The following is a 15,532-nucleotide window of genomic DNA, read 5'->3' on the forward strand; positions in this document are numbered from 1 at the left end:
GTGGGTGGCACAAGAAAAGAATGGTATTTTTTTTTGGAACCAGGAGTACGGTATTCTAAGTATAACATTTATAAGCATCAAAAACACTACAATCTTTAAAAACTCAGAATTCCAAAGGCCTAATGTGTGTGTTTCACAATTCTACATGCTGCTGTTATTTCTAAAACTTGCCATATGCATCAAATTCAGCTGTTTTTCACAAATCATAAACAATGGTGCTGGCCCTTCATTAGGCCAGACCAAAACATAGCAACTGAAAGAAGCCCATGAGGATGAATGACAAACTGTGCAAAACCAGCACACTGAAGTTATAATATAAACCTTTCCCTAACACTAATCTTCCTCAACTAGAAAACTGCCTGACCTACTTCAACACCTTCCCTGATTTTCCCAGCATGTAGATACTGGGACTGAGAATACCAATAATGACTTCAGGGGATGTTCTCACCCAGATGGATATTAGCATGAATAGTGGCCTCACCCAGCTATATCAGTACTATACTTTCATTGCAACTGGATTACTGGCAAGTGTGATGAGAAAGCTATACAAGATACATATAAATGTGGATTTCTAAGAACAAAGTCACCATCCTTCTTGGATTGCATTATCAGATCTGGTAATAACTCTACACATGACATGGGGTGGCTTTCTAATTCCTGCAATCGGACTGCATTATGTCACATCAGGGTGGGCAGTCATGTGAAAGTCATCTGAACCAAGAAGCCACCTCTGACCTTGTTATGCTTCACTTGCTGCCCCTTCTCCACTGATACCCATCAAGGGAGTATCTATATGGACAATCCCTTCATTCTGTCACAACCCTTTATCAGGTGCAGCAACCTGGAAAAAAACTCATAAAAGTAAACAGCACAATATTCCGCCAGAGTGACACAGTCATAGCCCTCAGAGGAACCATAACAATTACTCATCATGGAGCAAGAACGCATAATAAAGTGACTGCTGGCGATGCTCAGAACACATGCATGCAACCCGAAGAAAGCAGACCCTCTGTGCAAACCCAAAACAATGCTGAAGGCAGAATCCTCAAACTGAAGAAAGCAAAACAAAAAAGACCCTTAAATTGTCAATTTAACTTCTGATCATTTATGTATTTGTTGCTGGTGCACAGAGGCCTCACCACACAACCGTATCAAATACCCAAATCAAGCGATAACTTTGTGCCATATGTGACATTTCCATATTCAATTGTCAGATATAAAGATGATGCATGAAAAAGTGCCACTTACAGTGGGATTCACTGAGTATCCATACCCCTTCAAATGGTGTATTATTATCGCTGCACTTGCTGTCAATTTAAAATTGGATTCTTGCAATGTAAAAAAAAAATGCAATATCCCACTGATGCAAGCAGGGCTGTGGAGTCGAAGTTGTAGTCTGAGTCGGAGCAATTGCGGGTACCCGGAGTAAAGGTAGCCATACACTGGTCGATTTGCCATCAGATTCGAACAACAGATAGATCCCTCTCTGATCGAATCTGATCAGAGAAGGATCGTATGGCTGCCTTTACTGCAAACAGATTGTGAATAGATTTCAGCATGAAACCGTTCACAATCTGTGGTGGTGGTGGTGCTGCCGCCGCTCCCCCTCTGCATACATTACCTGCTCCGCCTGCGCGACTCCCCAGGTCTCCGCTGTCTTCTTCTCCGCTCTGGTCTCCGTGTCCGGCATGCTTCACTTCTTCCTGTCTGGGGGAAGTTTAAACAGTACAGCACCCTCTACTGTTTAAACTTCCTGCTGGGACAGGAAGAAGAAGTGAAGCATGCCGGACCCGGAGACCAGACCAGAGCGGAGAAGACAGCTGACACCTGGGGAGTCGCGCCGGCGGAGCAGGTAATGTATTGCATCGGTCGTCGGGCACTCGACGCCGCTAGCGACGCGCTCCCTACCCGTGGCCGATCGACGGTATTGATCTATTTCGGGACGAAATAGATCGAAATTTAGCGTGTACCATGAACAATGTGACAGCAGATTCGATCCCAGTGATCGAATCTGCTGTCGATCGGTGGGGAATCGGTCTAGTGTATGGCCAGCTTAAGAGTTGGAGTCGGTGATTTCATAAACTGAGGAGTCTGAGTCGGATGATTTTGTACAAAATCACAGCCCTGGTAAGTATTAGACTAAGGAGTCGGAGTCAAGAAGTCGGAGTCAGAGCAATTTTGGGTACCCGGAGTTGGATTTAGAGTCGGAGGTTTCATAAACTGAGGAGTCGGAGTTGGAAGATTTTTGTACCGACTCCACAGCCCTGGATACAAGTTCTCCTGCTTTTTACTCAATACTTAAAGGGAGCCTGAAGCGGGAGGTATATAGAGGCTGCCATATATATTTATTGCCTGGCAGTCCTGTTGATCTGTTTGGCTGCAGAATTGTCCGAAACACACCAGAAACGAGCACGCAGCTAATCTTGTTAGATTTGACAAAAATGACAGAAACATCTGCTGTATACTTGTTCAGGGTCTAAAAGTATTAGAGGCAGAGTATCAGCAGAATAGCCAGGTAACTGGTATTACTTTAAAGGAAATAAATATGGCTGCCTCCATATCCCTCTTACTTCAGGTGTACTTTAACCTGCTGAGCGGTCTGGACGAGCTCAGCTCGTCCAACACCGCCAGAGGCTGCCGCTCAGGCCCTGCTGGGCCGATTTTCGTAAAATAAAAAGCAGCACACGCAGCCGGCACTTTGCCAGCCGCGTGTGCTGCCTGATCGCCGCCGCTCTGCGGCGATCCGCCGCGAGCAGCGGCGAAAGAGGGTCCCCCCAGCCGCCTGAGCCCAGAGTAGCCAAAACAAAAAGTTCCGGCCAGCGCTAAGGGCTGGATCGGAGGCGGCTGACGTCAGGACGTCGGCTGACGTCGATGACGTCACTCCGCTCGTCGCTATGGCGACGATCTAAGCAAAACAAGGAAGGCCGCTCATTGCGGCCTTCCTTGTTTATTCTGGGCGCCGGAGGCGATCGGAAGAACGCCTCCGGAGCGCCCTCTAGTGGGCTTTCATGCAGCCAACTTTCAGTTGGCTGCATGAAATAGTTTTTTTTTTATTTAAAAAAAACCCTCCCGCAGCCACCCTGGCGATTTAATCAGAACGCCAGGGTGGTTAAAGGATCATTGCACTTTATTACAAACATCTACATAACATACCACTATACAAGTTAATTTGTAATTGAATGCCAGAGAGAGTGTGCCCTTATGATTTTTAAAAATATCCTCGGGGCTCTGACCACCCCCATCTGCATTGCCGCGGTCCACCGCTGGCTCGGCAGCCGCTTCCTAATTGGTGGTTGCCAAGGTGGGGGGGGGGGCAAGCTGCGGCAGTGCAGGCTTAGGTTTCCGCAGAGCTTCGGCAGTCTTTGGAAAAATGGCAGCAACTGCACTATCGAGAAGGGGACGAAGCAGCACCTGAAGACGTTGGGACAGGTAAATATTTGACCCTATAACACCCCCCCCCCCCCTCCATCTGTCCTCATTAAGACAGACTGTCATTTTTACCATAGGGACTCCTTAAAGACGGTAAAGGGTGGTGTATTGCTGAACAAGTCAAGTTATGGATGGGAGTTTCAAAAGAGGAGAGAAGTTCAAGAAAAGTCCTGCATGCTGGAATGAGAAGAGGTGCCTAGAGAGAAGGTTGGAAGAGTAGAAGCTGCCAGCAAGACTGTCTGCAGATATATGCTTCTATTTTGAGGTGGAGCCATACTGGAAAAGGCCTTGTTGATGAGAGCTGTTAGGATTTGAATTGCATCCTAGGAGTGACTGGCAGCCAGTGGAGGGACTGACAGAGAGCATTGAAGGATACCCGAGGTGACATGTGACATGATGAGATAGATATGTGTATGTACAGTGCCAAGCACACAAATAACTATGCTGTGTTCCTTTTTTTCTTTCTCTGCCTGAAAGAGTTAAGCATCAGATATGTATGTGGCACTTCCGGTCTGAGTCAGGACTGTGTCAGACTACAGTGTGACCCTCACTGATAAGAAATTACAACTATTAAACACTTTCCTAGCAGAAAATGGCTTCTGAGAACAGGAAAGCGATACAAATGGTCAACAGTTCATAGATTTTAGCTCTGGCATACTTCAATGAAGGTGTCATTAGGCAGAGACAATGAAACAGTAAAAACTTAAAAACTAGATTTAAATATAAATTAAAACTGTGTTTCCCTCCATTCCTTTTAGGGCAGGGCTCTCTCATCCTTTTGTGTCTTGGAATTGTATTAATTTAATAGCTTGCTCTCTGTTATACCTTTTATTCATCATGTTACATCTGCTATTGTAATCACCAGTTCTGTATTTTGTACCAGTGTCCATATTTGATGTATATTACTGTATCATTATGTATCCCTTGTTTGTTTTCCTACTTTGTACAGCACCATGGAATATGTTGGCGCTTTATAAATAAATAATAATAATACTATCTAAAAAAAGTCATTTTTAAGAGAAGGAGGGCAGATACAATTGTTTATTTCATTAGTTTATTTTCACCTCGGGTTTCCTTTAACCACTTCAGCACCACAGGGTTTTTTGCTTAAAAACCAGAGCAATTTTCACATTTCAGCGCTCCTCCCATTCATTCACCAATAACTTTATTGCTACTCATCAGATGTAAATGATCTATATCTTGTTTTTTTTGCCACAAATTATGCTTTGTGAGGGTGATATTTGCTTTTAGTAATTATGCTATTATCTGTGCATTTTAAAGGGAAAAATGAGAAAAAATAAGAAAAAATACACAATTCCTCCATTTCCATGCACTATAGTTTTCAAATAAACAATGTTACCATAGGTAAAACCCACACATTGTATTTGCTAATTTGTCCTGGTTATCTCAACATTTAAATGATGTTCCTAGTACAATGTATGGCGATAATATATTAGTTTCTGGTTTGTGTTTTTTGTTTTTTCATTGTACTCTATCAGTAATTAAAAGCCCTTATCTTCATGATTAACAGTAATACACTCTCATGGCATACATATTTTAAAAGCTAAGTCCCTAGGGTAACTATGTATTCTCTTTTCAATGCTGTCACTTTTGGGTTTTTTTACAAGTATTTATTTAGGGGTATAGAGTACATGAAAATAAGTTTTATTGCTTTTCATTCAGTTTTCCGGTAAAAAAAAAAAAAAAAATCACATGACTTAGCCCTCAGTTGTCAAACACCACAAAATCTATTCTCTCACTTGTCACGGTTAAAATGATACCCTATATACATAATCAGATAGCTTATTGGGCATACAGCACACTGTTTACCACAAGTACGCCTATCTACTCCCCTGAGCTTCAAGTAAAGTTTTGTGGGGAGTAGATAAGCGTAGCAAGGGAGGTAAAGTGGTTAAAGAGACACTGTAACATCAAAAAGTTCCCCTGGGGCGTACTCACCTCGGGAGGGGGAAGCCTCAGGGTCCCAATGAGGCTTCCCACGCCGTCCTCTGTCCCACGGGGGTCTCGCTGCAGCCCTCCGAACAGCAGCCCGACAAATCTGTCAGCTTGTTCAATATTTACCTTTCCAGGCTCCAGCGGGGCGCTGTTGCGGATTTCGGCTCCGAAGTAGACGGAAATACCCGATCTCAGTCGGGTCCGCTCTACTGCGCAGGTGCCGGAGACTTGCGCCTGCGCAGTAGAGCAGACCCGACGGCGATTGGGTATTTCCACCTGTTTCGGAGCCGAGAGCCGCCACAGCACCTGTGCAGGAGCCGGGAAGGTAAATATTTACCTCGCCGCTGTTCAGAGGGCTGCAGCAAGACCCCCGAGGGACGGAGGACGGCATGGGAAGCCTCATTGGGACCCTGAGGCTTCCCCCTCCCGAGGTGAGTACCCCCCAGGGGAACTTTTTGATGTTACAGGTTTTCTTTAAGGCTGATGCACACCATGCAATTTTCACTTCAGATCCTATTGGAGCGAGTGATCAGATAGATATGAATATCAAACACAGATTGTATATAGAAGAAAGCTAGCGTGCATACGTATACAATTTTTTAAAATTTTTATCAGATTTCTGATCATTTTTCTGATTGTTAATTGAAAATGAATTCAAAGGACATGCACACGGAACGATAGCCAGTATTTTGAGCAATATTTTACAGCATGTCCAATCTGCTTCCGATTGAGAAGAATTGATTTTGAGCTGGGCTCGGTCACTAGCAGTCAGCAGACTATGGGCTTGATTCACAAAGCCGTGCAAACTGTTTAGCACGGGTCTGCTAAACAGCACGTGAAGTGCCGTTCGCGGACTTTTGCACGCGCAAAGTGCCGCGATTTGCGCCATCGCGGCACTTTGCGCGCGCAAAAGTCCGCGAGCGGCACTTCACGTGCTAAACAGTTAGCACGGGCTTTGTGAATCAAGCCCTATATGTTCTTTTGCCCAATCCGATCATTTCATTAATCTAATATACGATCTGAAGTAAAATATTGCCTGTGCAATGCAGCAGAGCTCCGATGACAAATCCTTTCGCATGCGTATAAAGAACAAACGTATTTCCTGCAGGATACATTTTCACATCACGTGATTTCCCATTGTCTTTCATTATCTGCAGTGAAAAAAAAAGTGTGTGAAAAAGCGCTTACAAATGTGAATAGTGTCCAGAAAAACAAGTATGGAAAAACATTGCCAAAAATTGCAGGGATAAGTGCGAACCCCGGCCTAAGTTGCCTGAAACTTCAAGTCTGCATGCAGTGAAAAGTTCTCAGGGCATTATCCCTCCACCATCTGATGTGAAAGATGTGTACCACTTACGAGTTTACAGCCGGCATGGAGTGCTGCTTGGTCTCTGCCTCATGTGCTTCATTCACATACTTTTTTCTCTTCAACTTCAGCTTATCTGCTCTCCTCTCTGTCATTGTGAAAAACCTGCAAAGCAGCAACAGGTCAGGTCAGATGATTTACTCAAAATGCCATTTAATATCAAATATACAGTATATCCTCTAGCATTGATCAGTAACAACCCTTGAGTACAGCAAGTTGTGGAAAACAAACACCAGCTAACTTGGGTGTTGGAGTGCATCTGTGAACTATGTCCTGCTGCTATTTTTATCTGCAGCAAGCCTTGTGGCACTCGCTGCCCTCCAGGACAAGGTCCAGCATCCTAATCCTGCAGGGACCTGTAGTCCCACCACAGCTCACAGCCACAGCTTGCTCAGTGCTGTCTGGTAGCGGGAGAGTTACAAGCAAGCTCAGCTGTGTGTATTGTGTAGATTTGCAGACAAGGCAATAGCAACTCAGAGGGAGATGTAACTCGGAGTCTGGCGATATCCAGAACCCCAAATTACCCTTGCGTGAGGTGTGCACTATATCATTAGCGCTATAGCAGCGCCCACCTTCAGCACTCAGCGCTAAAATGACCTGCTTCAAAGGGTTCGACTGTGGCTTCACGACCGCTGCCTGAAACTTGCTGCTTGAATTTCGCGCGGGTGTTTGCGCGACCTAGTGGACAGTGCCGTGCTATTGGGGGGGGGGGGGGCGGCTGCATAGCTAGCATAGTTGCCCCAGTATAGGGAGTTTAGTTGCCCCAGTATGGTTAGTATAGTTACCCCAGTATAGTGCCCCAGTATAGCTAGTATAGTGCCCCAGTATAGCTAGTATAGTCCCAGTATGGATAGGTAGTGCCCCAGTATAGCCAGTAAAGTGCCCAGTATAGCTAGTATAGTACCCAGATAGCTAGTATAGTGCCCAGTATAGCTAGCATAGTGCCCAGTATAGGTAGGTAGTGCCCAGTATAGCTAGTATAGTTGCCCCCAGTATAGCTAGTTTAGTTGCCCCCAGTGTAGCTAGTTTCGTTGCCCCCAGTATAGCTAGTACAGTTCCCCCCAGTATAAATGCCCAGGAGGGGGGGAAGCAGCGCTAGAAGGAGGGGCAGTGGAGGCAGCGGTGGGGAGGGGGGAAATATCCCCCCCCTTCCTCACCTGGGACCCCTCCTTCTGCCTCTCTCCCCCTCCGTGTAGCGGTGGCAAGTGCGGCTCGGCGGCGGGGAGGCATACGGAGAATTACTCACCACTTCTGCGTTCCAAGCGCCGGCAACGTCATGTTGTCACACATCTCCGCCTTCAATACCGCCCACTGTGCTTCCGCTAATCAGGAAGAACAGTGGGCGGCATTGAAGGCGGAGATGTGTGACGACTTGACGTTGCCGGCGCTTGGAACGCGGAAGTGGTGAGTAATTCTCCGTATGCCTCCCCGCCGCCGAGCCGCACTTGCCACCGCTAAACGGAGGGGGAGAGAGGCAGAAGGAGGGCTCCCAGGTGAGGGAGGGGGGGGGATATTTCCCCCCTCCCCACCGCTGCCTCCACTGCCCCTCCTTCTAGCGCTACTTCCCCCCTCCTGCACCCTAAAGTAGGTACAGGTCTGGCGAGAGGCCAGACCTGTACGGCACACCGGGCAACATGCCGCGGCACACTGGTTGGGAAACACTGCTCTAGAGGATCCAGAGGCTTCCCTCTTTATAGGCAAGTATGTCATTTTTTTCCATTGGATTTGCCTCAGGTACAATGCACTGTTGCTGGATAGATTTCGGTATATTCTAATGCTAGACAGGTACTGAACAGTAGAATCTAGTAACAGGCAAGTACAGAGAGCAGATTATAGTTGCAAGGAAGTAGTGATTGCTAGAGCTAGTGGCAGGTTGGTAGCACTAATTAACCACTTTATGCACCACTACAGTATATCTACGTCCTCTGTGACTTAATCTAAGTCACGAGTCAGTAGATATATGTCTTGTAGCAGAAGCAGTGCTGTGCAGGATTGGGCTTGCTCCTGTGCACATTTCTGGCACTATCGGATTAAGCACTAATTGGTGAACGGGAATATATGTTTCCTGAGCTAATGAGATTTATTTTTTCCATTAAAAATACTTTTATTTTCTCAGTTCATAGTGAAAAATACACATGTAGCATTATTTCAGAATCAAATACCTTCACCATAAATTATGACAGGAACATAATCTAAGTTTTGTGATAAGCTGTAAAAATAGCCAAACAAAATGTGTTTTTATCTACAGTAGCACTTTTTATTTTTAAACTGGAATTGGTAAAACTGAGAAATAATGTGTTTTTTGTATTTTTTTTCCCCTTGTTTTTCCATTAAAATTCATAGAAAACAAAATTGTTTGAGGGAAAAAATATACAATGAAAGCCTAGTTTGTCTTGAAAAAAACAATATATATTTTATTTCTGTGTCATAAGTAGGGATAACGTTATTTCTGATTAAATAAGGATATAGCTAAACTGTCAAAACTGCTCTGGTCCATAAGTGGGAGACAAAGTCTGGCTACGAGGTGGTTAAACCTTAGTGGCAGTCAAGCAGCAATTTATACATTCTTGTGGCAGGGAAATCGTGGCATTTAGGCAGGCAGGTGACAAGTAATTATAGTAGGTTAATAATCAACAGGTGATAAGTAGGAAGTGACACACATTTAGTGGATGCAAAATATTAAAAAAGGTACCAAGCAGCAATTATTATTTAGTATTTATATCGAGCTAACATCTTCCATAGCCCTGTACAAACTTTATTGTCTTGTCACTTAACTGTTCCTCAGAGGGGGCTCACAGTTTAATCCCTACCATTGTCATGTCTATGTATTGTGTAGTGTATGTCTAGGGCACAAGTGTCAAACAAGGCCCACGGGCCGAAAGCGGCCCTACTTGCCGCTTTATGTGCCTCTCGATGTACATCATTGTAAGCAACAAAAGGATGACAGCACACTGCCTTCCAGTCCAAAGGAGCACACTGGTGACAATGTCAGTTTGAACCGGGGTGCAGCAATAACGCATAGGACCCTGCCTTCCCCACAGGAAAATTAATGTTGGGCCCCCTCCTTGGATCCAAGCCCCCTCGGTACCTGGTAAGTCATACACACAACCTTTACATCCCCCCCATCTCCCATCATAGCAGAGTAGCACAGTGGAGCAGTGTAATTTTTGCCTGCTCCAGCAAAATGGTATCGCTTCTCTTCTTTCTGACAGTCGAATGGTCTGTATTCCATACTTCCTTCTCTCAATCATGTGACATGCCTCAGGATCCAGAGGTATATAGAGCGTATGGCTGTCAGGAAGATCAGAGAAGACTCGAAGCAGTACTGGCATAGGTAAATATTAAACTGCTACTCTGTGGAAGGGTAGGAGCAGACCACTTACAGTAACTATAGTTACAGTTACCAAGAATATTGCTGAACTAAAACAGTTCTGTAAAGAGGAATGGTCAAGAATTACTCCTGACCATTGTGCACGTCTGATCTGCAGCTACAGGAAACATTTGGTTGAAGTTATTGCTGCCAAAGAAGGTTCAACCAGTTATTAAATCCAAGGGTACACATACTTTTTCTACCTGCACTGTGAGTGTTTACATGGTACATTCAATAAAAATATGGAAACATTTAATTATTTGTGTGGTATTAGATTAAGCAGACTGTGATTGTCTATTGTTGTGACTTAGATGAAGATCAGATAACATTTTGACTAATTTGTAAAGAAATCCATATAATTCCAAAGGGTTCACATACTTTTTCTTGCTATTGTACATCACTTAGTTTGTGATTGTTCCATTACTGGCAAATCATAATAAACAATTTGGCCCACAACAGATTATATTGTAAATGTAGGCCTCTTATGTGATTGAGTGTGACACCCCTGGTCTAGGGCCTATTTAGGGGGAAGCCAATTAGCTGATCTGCATGTTTTTGGGACGTGGAAAGAAACCGGAGTGCCCAGAGGAAACCCACGCAGACACGGGAGAACATACATACTCCGTGCAGCTGAGAATCCCCTGGCTGGGATTCAAACCAGGGACCCAGCAGTTGGTGCTACACTGCAGTGTGAGCAAAGAAGTAGTGGGCTCTAAGTTAAAGTGCATGACAAACTGCAGTGGGTGCCAAGTTGCAGCCGATGCTAAATTACAGTTGGTGTACAGGTGCTAAATAGAGTTGGGTACCAAACTGCAATGGTCGCAGAATAGCAGTAGACACTAAAGCTAGGTACACAAGAGAAAAGTCTCATGACATGCCTCTATGTCCCCCTCATGCCAATATCTGCCCCCCCCCCACACGCTATAGCTCCCCAAAATTAGCTACAATAATTGTCGCTATTACAGAAGGTAATGGGAAGAGAGGTATTTCCTGCTCAAAACACCTACTAGGGGCGTTCCTGCAGGCTTTCCAGCTCTGCCATTGGGGCAGCTCTCTCCCTGGCTGCACCCTCTGCCTCCCTGCACACTGAGAATCTTTCTCTCCTTCCAGCGCTGTGACCTCTTGGGCAGGGTTGAGCTCTGGATTAAAGGACTTACGAGCCCAAACAGCTAAAAAAAGATAAGTACCTTATTCAGTTTTAAATGCACGGAGGACGCCGTCCGCGCCCTCCGTGCAGTTCCGCCGGGTCCCCGCAGTCTGATCGCCCCCCGTGCCGCTCCCGACCCCACGGACGGGGTCGGGCTCCCCTTCCTCTCCTAAGATGGCCGCCGGCCGCGGCTGCGCAGTCCGCATACGCGTTAGTGCGGCTGCGCAGCTCTAGGGCCCTCCCCCCCGATCCACGCACAGTAGCGTGGATCGAGGGGGGAGGCCCTAGAGCTGCGCAGCCGCACTAACGCGTATGCGGACTGCGCAGCCGCGGCCGGCTCCGGCGGCCATCTTAGGAGAGGAAGGGGAGCCCGACCCCGTCCGTGGGGTCGGGAGCGGCACGGGGGGCGATCAGACTGCGGGGACCCGGCGGAACTGCACGGAGGGCGCGGACGGCGTCCTCTGTGCATTTAAAACTGAATATGGTACTTATCTTTTTTTAGCTTTTTGGGCTCGTAAGTCCTTTAAGGGCTGGTTCAGATGGACGTTTGGAGCAGCGTTCGTGTTGCGTTTGGATGCGGTCACGTTTTTTCTTCCCCTAGGGGAGACATTAGCCGTCGCGGTTAACCGCCCCTGGAAGCTACATGTAGCTTCCAGGGGCTCCTTGAACGCCAGGGAAAAAAAAATCAGGACCCGAACGCCGTGTTCATGTATACGCGCTTGAAAGCTTGGTACAAACGCTCCCATTCACTTGAATGGGAGCGTTTAACACCAAGCCCCAAACGCTGGCTGTAAACGCTCTGCAAGCGTCCGTCTGAACCAGCCCTAATTCAGAATGAGACCCATTTGGAATTAATCCGGAGCTCAACCCTGCCCGAAAATCTGTTGGCCCTCATACTACATGGCAGTGGTAAAATTGGCCAGTCACCTGCAGATAAAAATTGAATAGGTGTATGGACCTCAAGTTTCAGTGGGTACCAATTTGCAATGCGTACTAAGAAGCAGTGGGGCCAGGTTGCTATGGGTGATATTCTGCACTGGGTGCCAGGTTGCTATTGCTGCTGTGGCAATTTCCAGGCGGGATGATTTACTATCCCCCCCAAACCATCATTCAGTGGGGAAAAGACTCAATTTGGCTTTCAGCTATTATAGCTGGCAGCACTAAATCGGCACCGAAGTTCAGCCTTCATATAGTATAAAATTAGATCAGCTACAACTGAGCTGCTGAGGTGCTGACTGCAGCACCTGACTGCTAGGCGTAGATGGGAGGCTCATGCTAATGAAACAGGTAATTTGGGCACCGCCATATGCTTCCATGTTAAGTGCTGCAATCAGTGGCAATAAGCAGTCATTTGGGTGCTGGAGGTGCCCAATTAAATAGCACATACAAATTGCAGCTAAGAAAGGGAGACCTCCACAGACGTTATTTTTAGCTGCAGTTTGTATAGCAAGTGGCCTTTGGCACCCAAATTACCATAGCCAGTTATGGAATCTGCCAGGAAAATCGATTAGTGTATCAGAACCACATGAAGGCCTCTTGCACACTGCAAGTGATTCCGATTCAGATTCCGCTAAGGGCCTTTTTCCACTAGCCTGCGATTTGCGATTTGCTTCTGACTGCAAATCGCAAGGTACATTAAACTAATGGAAACTGCAGCAGCAATTTCCATTAGTGCGATCCGATTGCGATGCGATTTTGATCAAAACGCAATCATCGTCCTGCTGCGTTTTGTATGCGATTGAGCTGGACTATAATGAGTATAGTAGCTCAATCGCAATCGCATGGTGGAAATTGAAATGCGATTGCAATCGTAATCGCGATCACATTTCATAGTGGAAAAGAGCCCTTAATCGTTTACATCCGATTCCGATTTGCAGTTTGCTCCCGGCACACTGCAAATCGGAATCTGATTCGGATGTAAAAACTGATTAAAAAGCGGAATCGGAAATGCATGCAGTGTGCAACAGGCCGAACACTCTCCTACCCTCATCTTTGTCTGTGGATGGCAGAAGAGAAGCAGAGCCGCCTACAGCCACTGTCACTTTAAATCATTCTGGTGTAGTGCAACCTCCACCTGGCCATGCATGTGTCTCTACCGTGTGCAGCACCTGAGTCACAGGCAGCGGCTCTACTGCTCTCCTCGTACACACGTAACAAGCCATGAGTGGAGAGCGGGAGGAGACCACCTAACATCGGGGACACCCCGGATTCCTCAGGCACAGGGCGCACAAAGTTACACGCAGTCAGCGCAGCGGCACAGTGACGGGAGATGGCTGCGCTGCTGCTGATATACGCAGAGAGGAAGCAGGAGATGCAGCACAATAAAGCGTCCCCCGCTCGGCGCGGCCCCAGCCTCTGCCCGGAATACCTGTGCGTAGGGATGGTTGCTTGCAGACATGCGCGGGTAATTATGTAGGCGCTGTGGTGGCTGCAAGGAGTTGCCTCGGCTACATACATTTCTTATTCTAGTCTGCGTACGCCGCCGCGAGTTCATTAACACGAGGCTGCAGGCTGATTAGAAGCTCGGCACACGCTACAAAGTTTACTGTCAATAAAGTAATCAAAGTCAGTAAAAACAAAAACGCACCCTGTACGGCCCCTGCATGACAACCGGCGCGGGAAAAGTTGGGTGACCCCGCCCACCTCAGAGTGCACGAAGACCCAAGAGGAGGAGAACCGAAGCAAGAATCTCAAATCATGGAATGGGAAGAAAATATGTATACATTGTAACTGTTCTTCCTTTCTATTTAAAGGAAACCAGAGCTGAATTAAATTAAAAAGTTTTATACGTACCTGGGGCTTCCTCCAGCCCAATGCGCACATATTGCTTCCATGCTGCCATCTTCAGTCTTCGTCCTCTTCAGTACCTGGTCCGAGAAACTTCAGCCAGTCTGCACAAGAGAAGTACGCCCTATACATATCTCTCCAGTGGGTGCTGGAGACGGGTGCAGCTAAGGTTTTGGTGGCCCCAAGCAGTCGCGCGTAGGGTTGCCAGGTGTCCGGTTTTAGACCGGACAGTCCGGTTTTTGGCCGCTGTGTCCTGTCCAAAAAGGCATGTTAAACCGGACAATTAAGATGTCCGGTTTTATGCCTTTTGCCACTTGCCGCCACCCGTCCGCCAGCGCTGCGCGACCGCTGATTCGCTGCCTGGCTGTCAGTCAAAGGCACAGCCAGCCAGCTTACGCGGCGTAAGTTACGCCAGCTTAAGTACCGCCCCCGAGCCCGCGCTTCCCGACGTTGCTACGGCAACGCCAACGCTGCGTTGCCAACGCACGCATGACGTGCGTCACTCACGTCATTTGCAATGCGATTCTGCATCTGCGAAGGAAGCAAGGTAAGGTCAGGAGTCTGGAGATATGGTGAGTGCACGGCCGGCCTTTGACCTGAGCGACCAGAGCGGTCGCTCAGGGCGCCGGCTTCCAGGGGGCGCTCCTGCCGGTCTGGCCGCATATCTATTTGGCTGCGGGCTCTGGCAGGTCCATCTTCAGTGGTAGCGCTGCCCAATGTCGTACTGACCCACGTGGTCAGTGTTTGTCAGGCTGCTGATTAGCAGTAGAAGGACCAGGGCACCGCCTACCCCTCCTCCTGCTTCCTCTCCCCTTGATGTTTATTCAGCTGCGTGTCAGCATTCAGCAGCTGCTGTGGCGCGAAATTTGGACTTACAAGAGGAGTGAGGAGCAGTGGAGTGAGACGAGCACTGGGAGCTGTGCCAGGAGGAGAGAGGAAGAGCAGAGACGCAGGCAGACCCAACCAGCAGCTGTACACGGAGGGGGAGATCGGAGACAGATAACATCTAGATAGCCTGGGCCGTACATGGAGGTGGGAGCGGAGACACAGCCAGACTGAGGGACTCTCAGCCAAAGAGGGAGGAGGTGATATATTCTGGCTTCTTATTTCTGTTATTTGATCTCTAGTCTTGTGTCCATCTCTGTCTCTATCCTGTGTTCACCCTCTCTCCCTGTGCATCTCTGTGTGACTACTCTCCCGGCATCCTACTGTGCCCACCTTTCTTGCATGCTGCGCTGTGCTCACCTTCCTACCTTCCATGCGTCCCCCCCACCTGTGCCCACCTTCCATGCGTCCCCCCCCCCTGTGCCCACCTTCCATGCGTCCACTCCTGTGCCCACCTTCCATGCGTCCCCACCCTGTGCCCACCTTCCATGCGTCCCCACCCTGTGCCCACCTTCCATGCGTCCCCCCCTGTGCCCACCTTCCATGCGTCCCCCCCCTGTGCCCACCTTCCATGCGTCCCCTCTCTGTGCCC

General features: G+C 47.6%; 1 protein-coding gene across 4 annotated transcripts in view; it reads right to left on the bottom strand.

The window, feature by feature from the left end:
- FAAP20 (FA core complex associated protein 20) overlaps positions 1–13,802 on the bottom strand; it is a 51,484-nt gene extending 37,682 nt beyond the window's left edge. Inside the window, exons 1-2 of one of the 4 annotated variants that reach the window (XM_068242773.1) lie at positions 13,637–13,802; positions 6,743–6,856 (exon numbers count right to left, since the gene is read on the bottom strand). In XM_068242773.1, the coding sequence (XP_068098874.1) occupies positions 6,743–6,856; positions 13,637–13,725 (203 nt within the window). In that variant the 5' untranslated portion in view covers positions 13,726–13,802. Of the gene's footprint in view, positions 1–6,742; positions 6,857–13,342; positions 13,525–13,636 lie in introns of those variants that run through there. The other 3 variants (XM_068242774.1, XM_068242776.1, XM_068242772.1) reach the window with 3 other exon arrangements.
- Between the last annotated feature and the right edge of the window lie 1,730 nt (positions 13,803–15,532).

Source organism: Hyperolius riggenbachi, chromosome 6 (genome assembly GCF_040937935.1).
Source record: "Hyperolius riggenbachi isolate aHypRig1 chromosome 6, aHypRig1.pri, whole genome shotgun sequence".
Lineage (NCBI taxonomy): Eukaryota > Metazoa > Chordata > Amphibia > Anura > Hyperoliidae > Hyperolius > Hyperolius riggenbachi.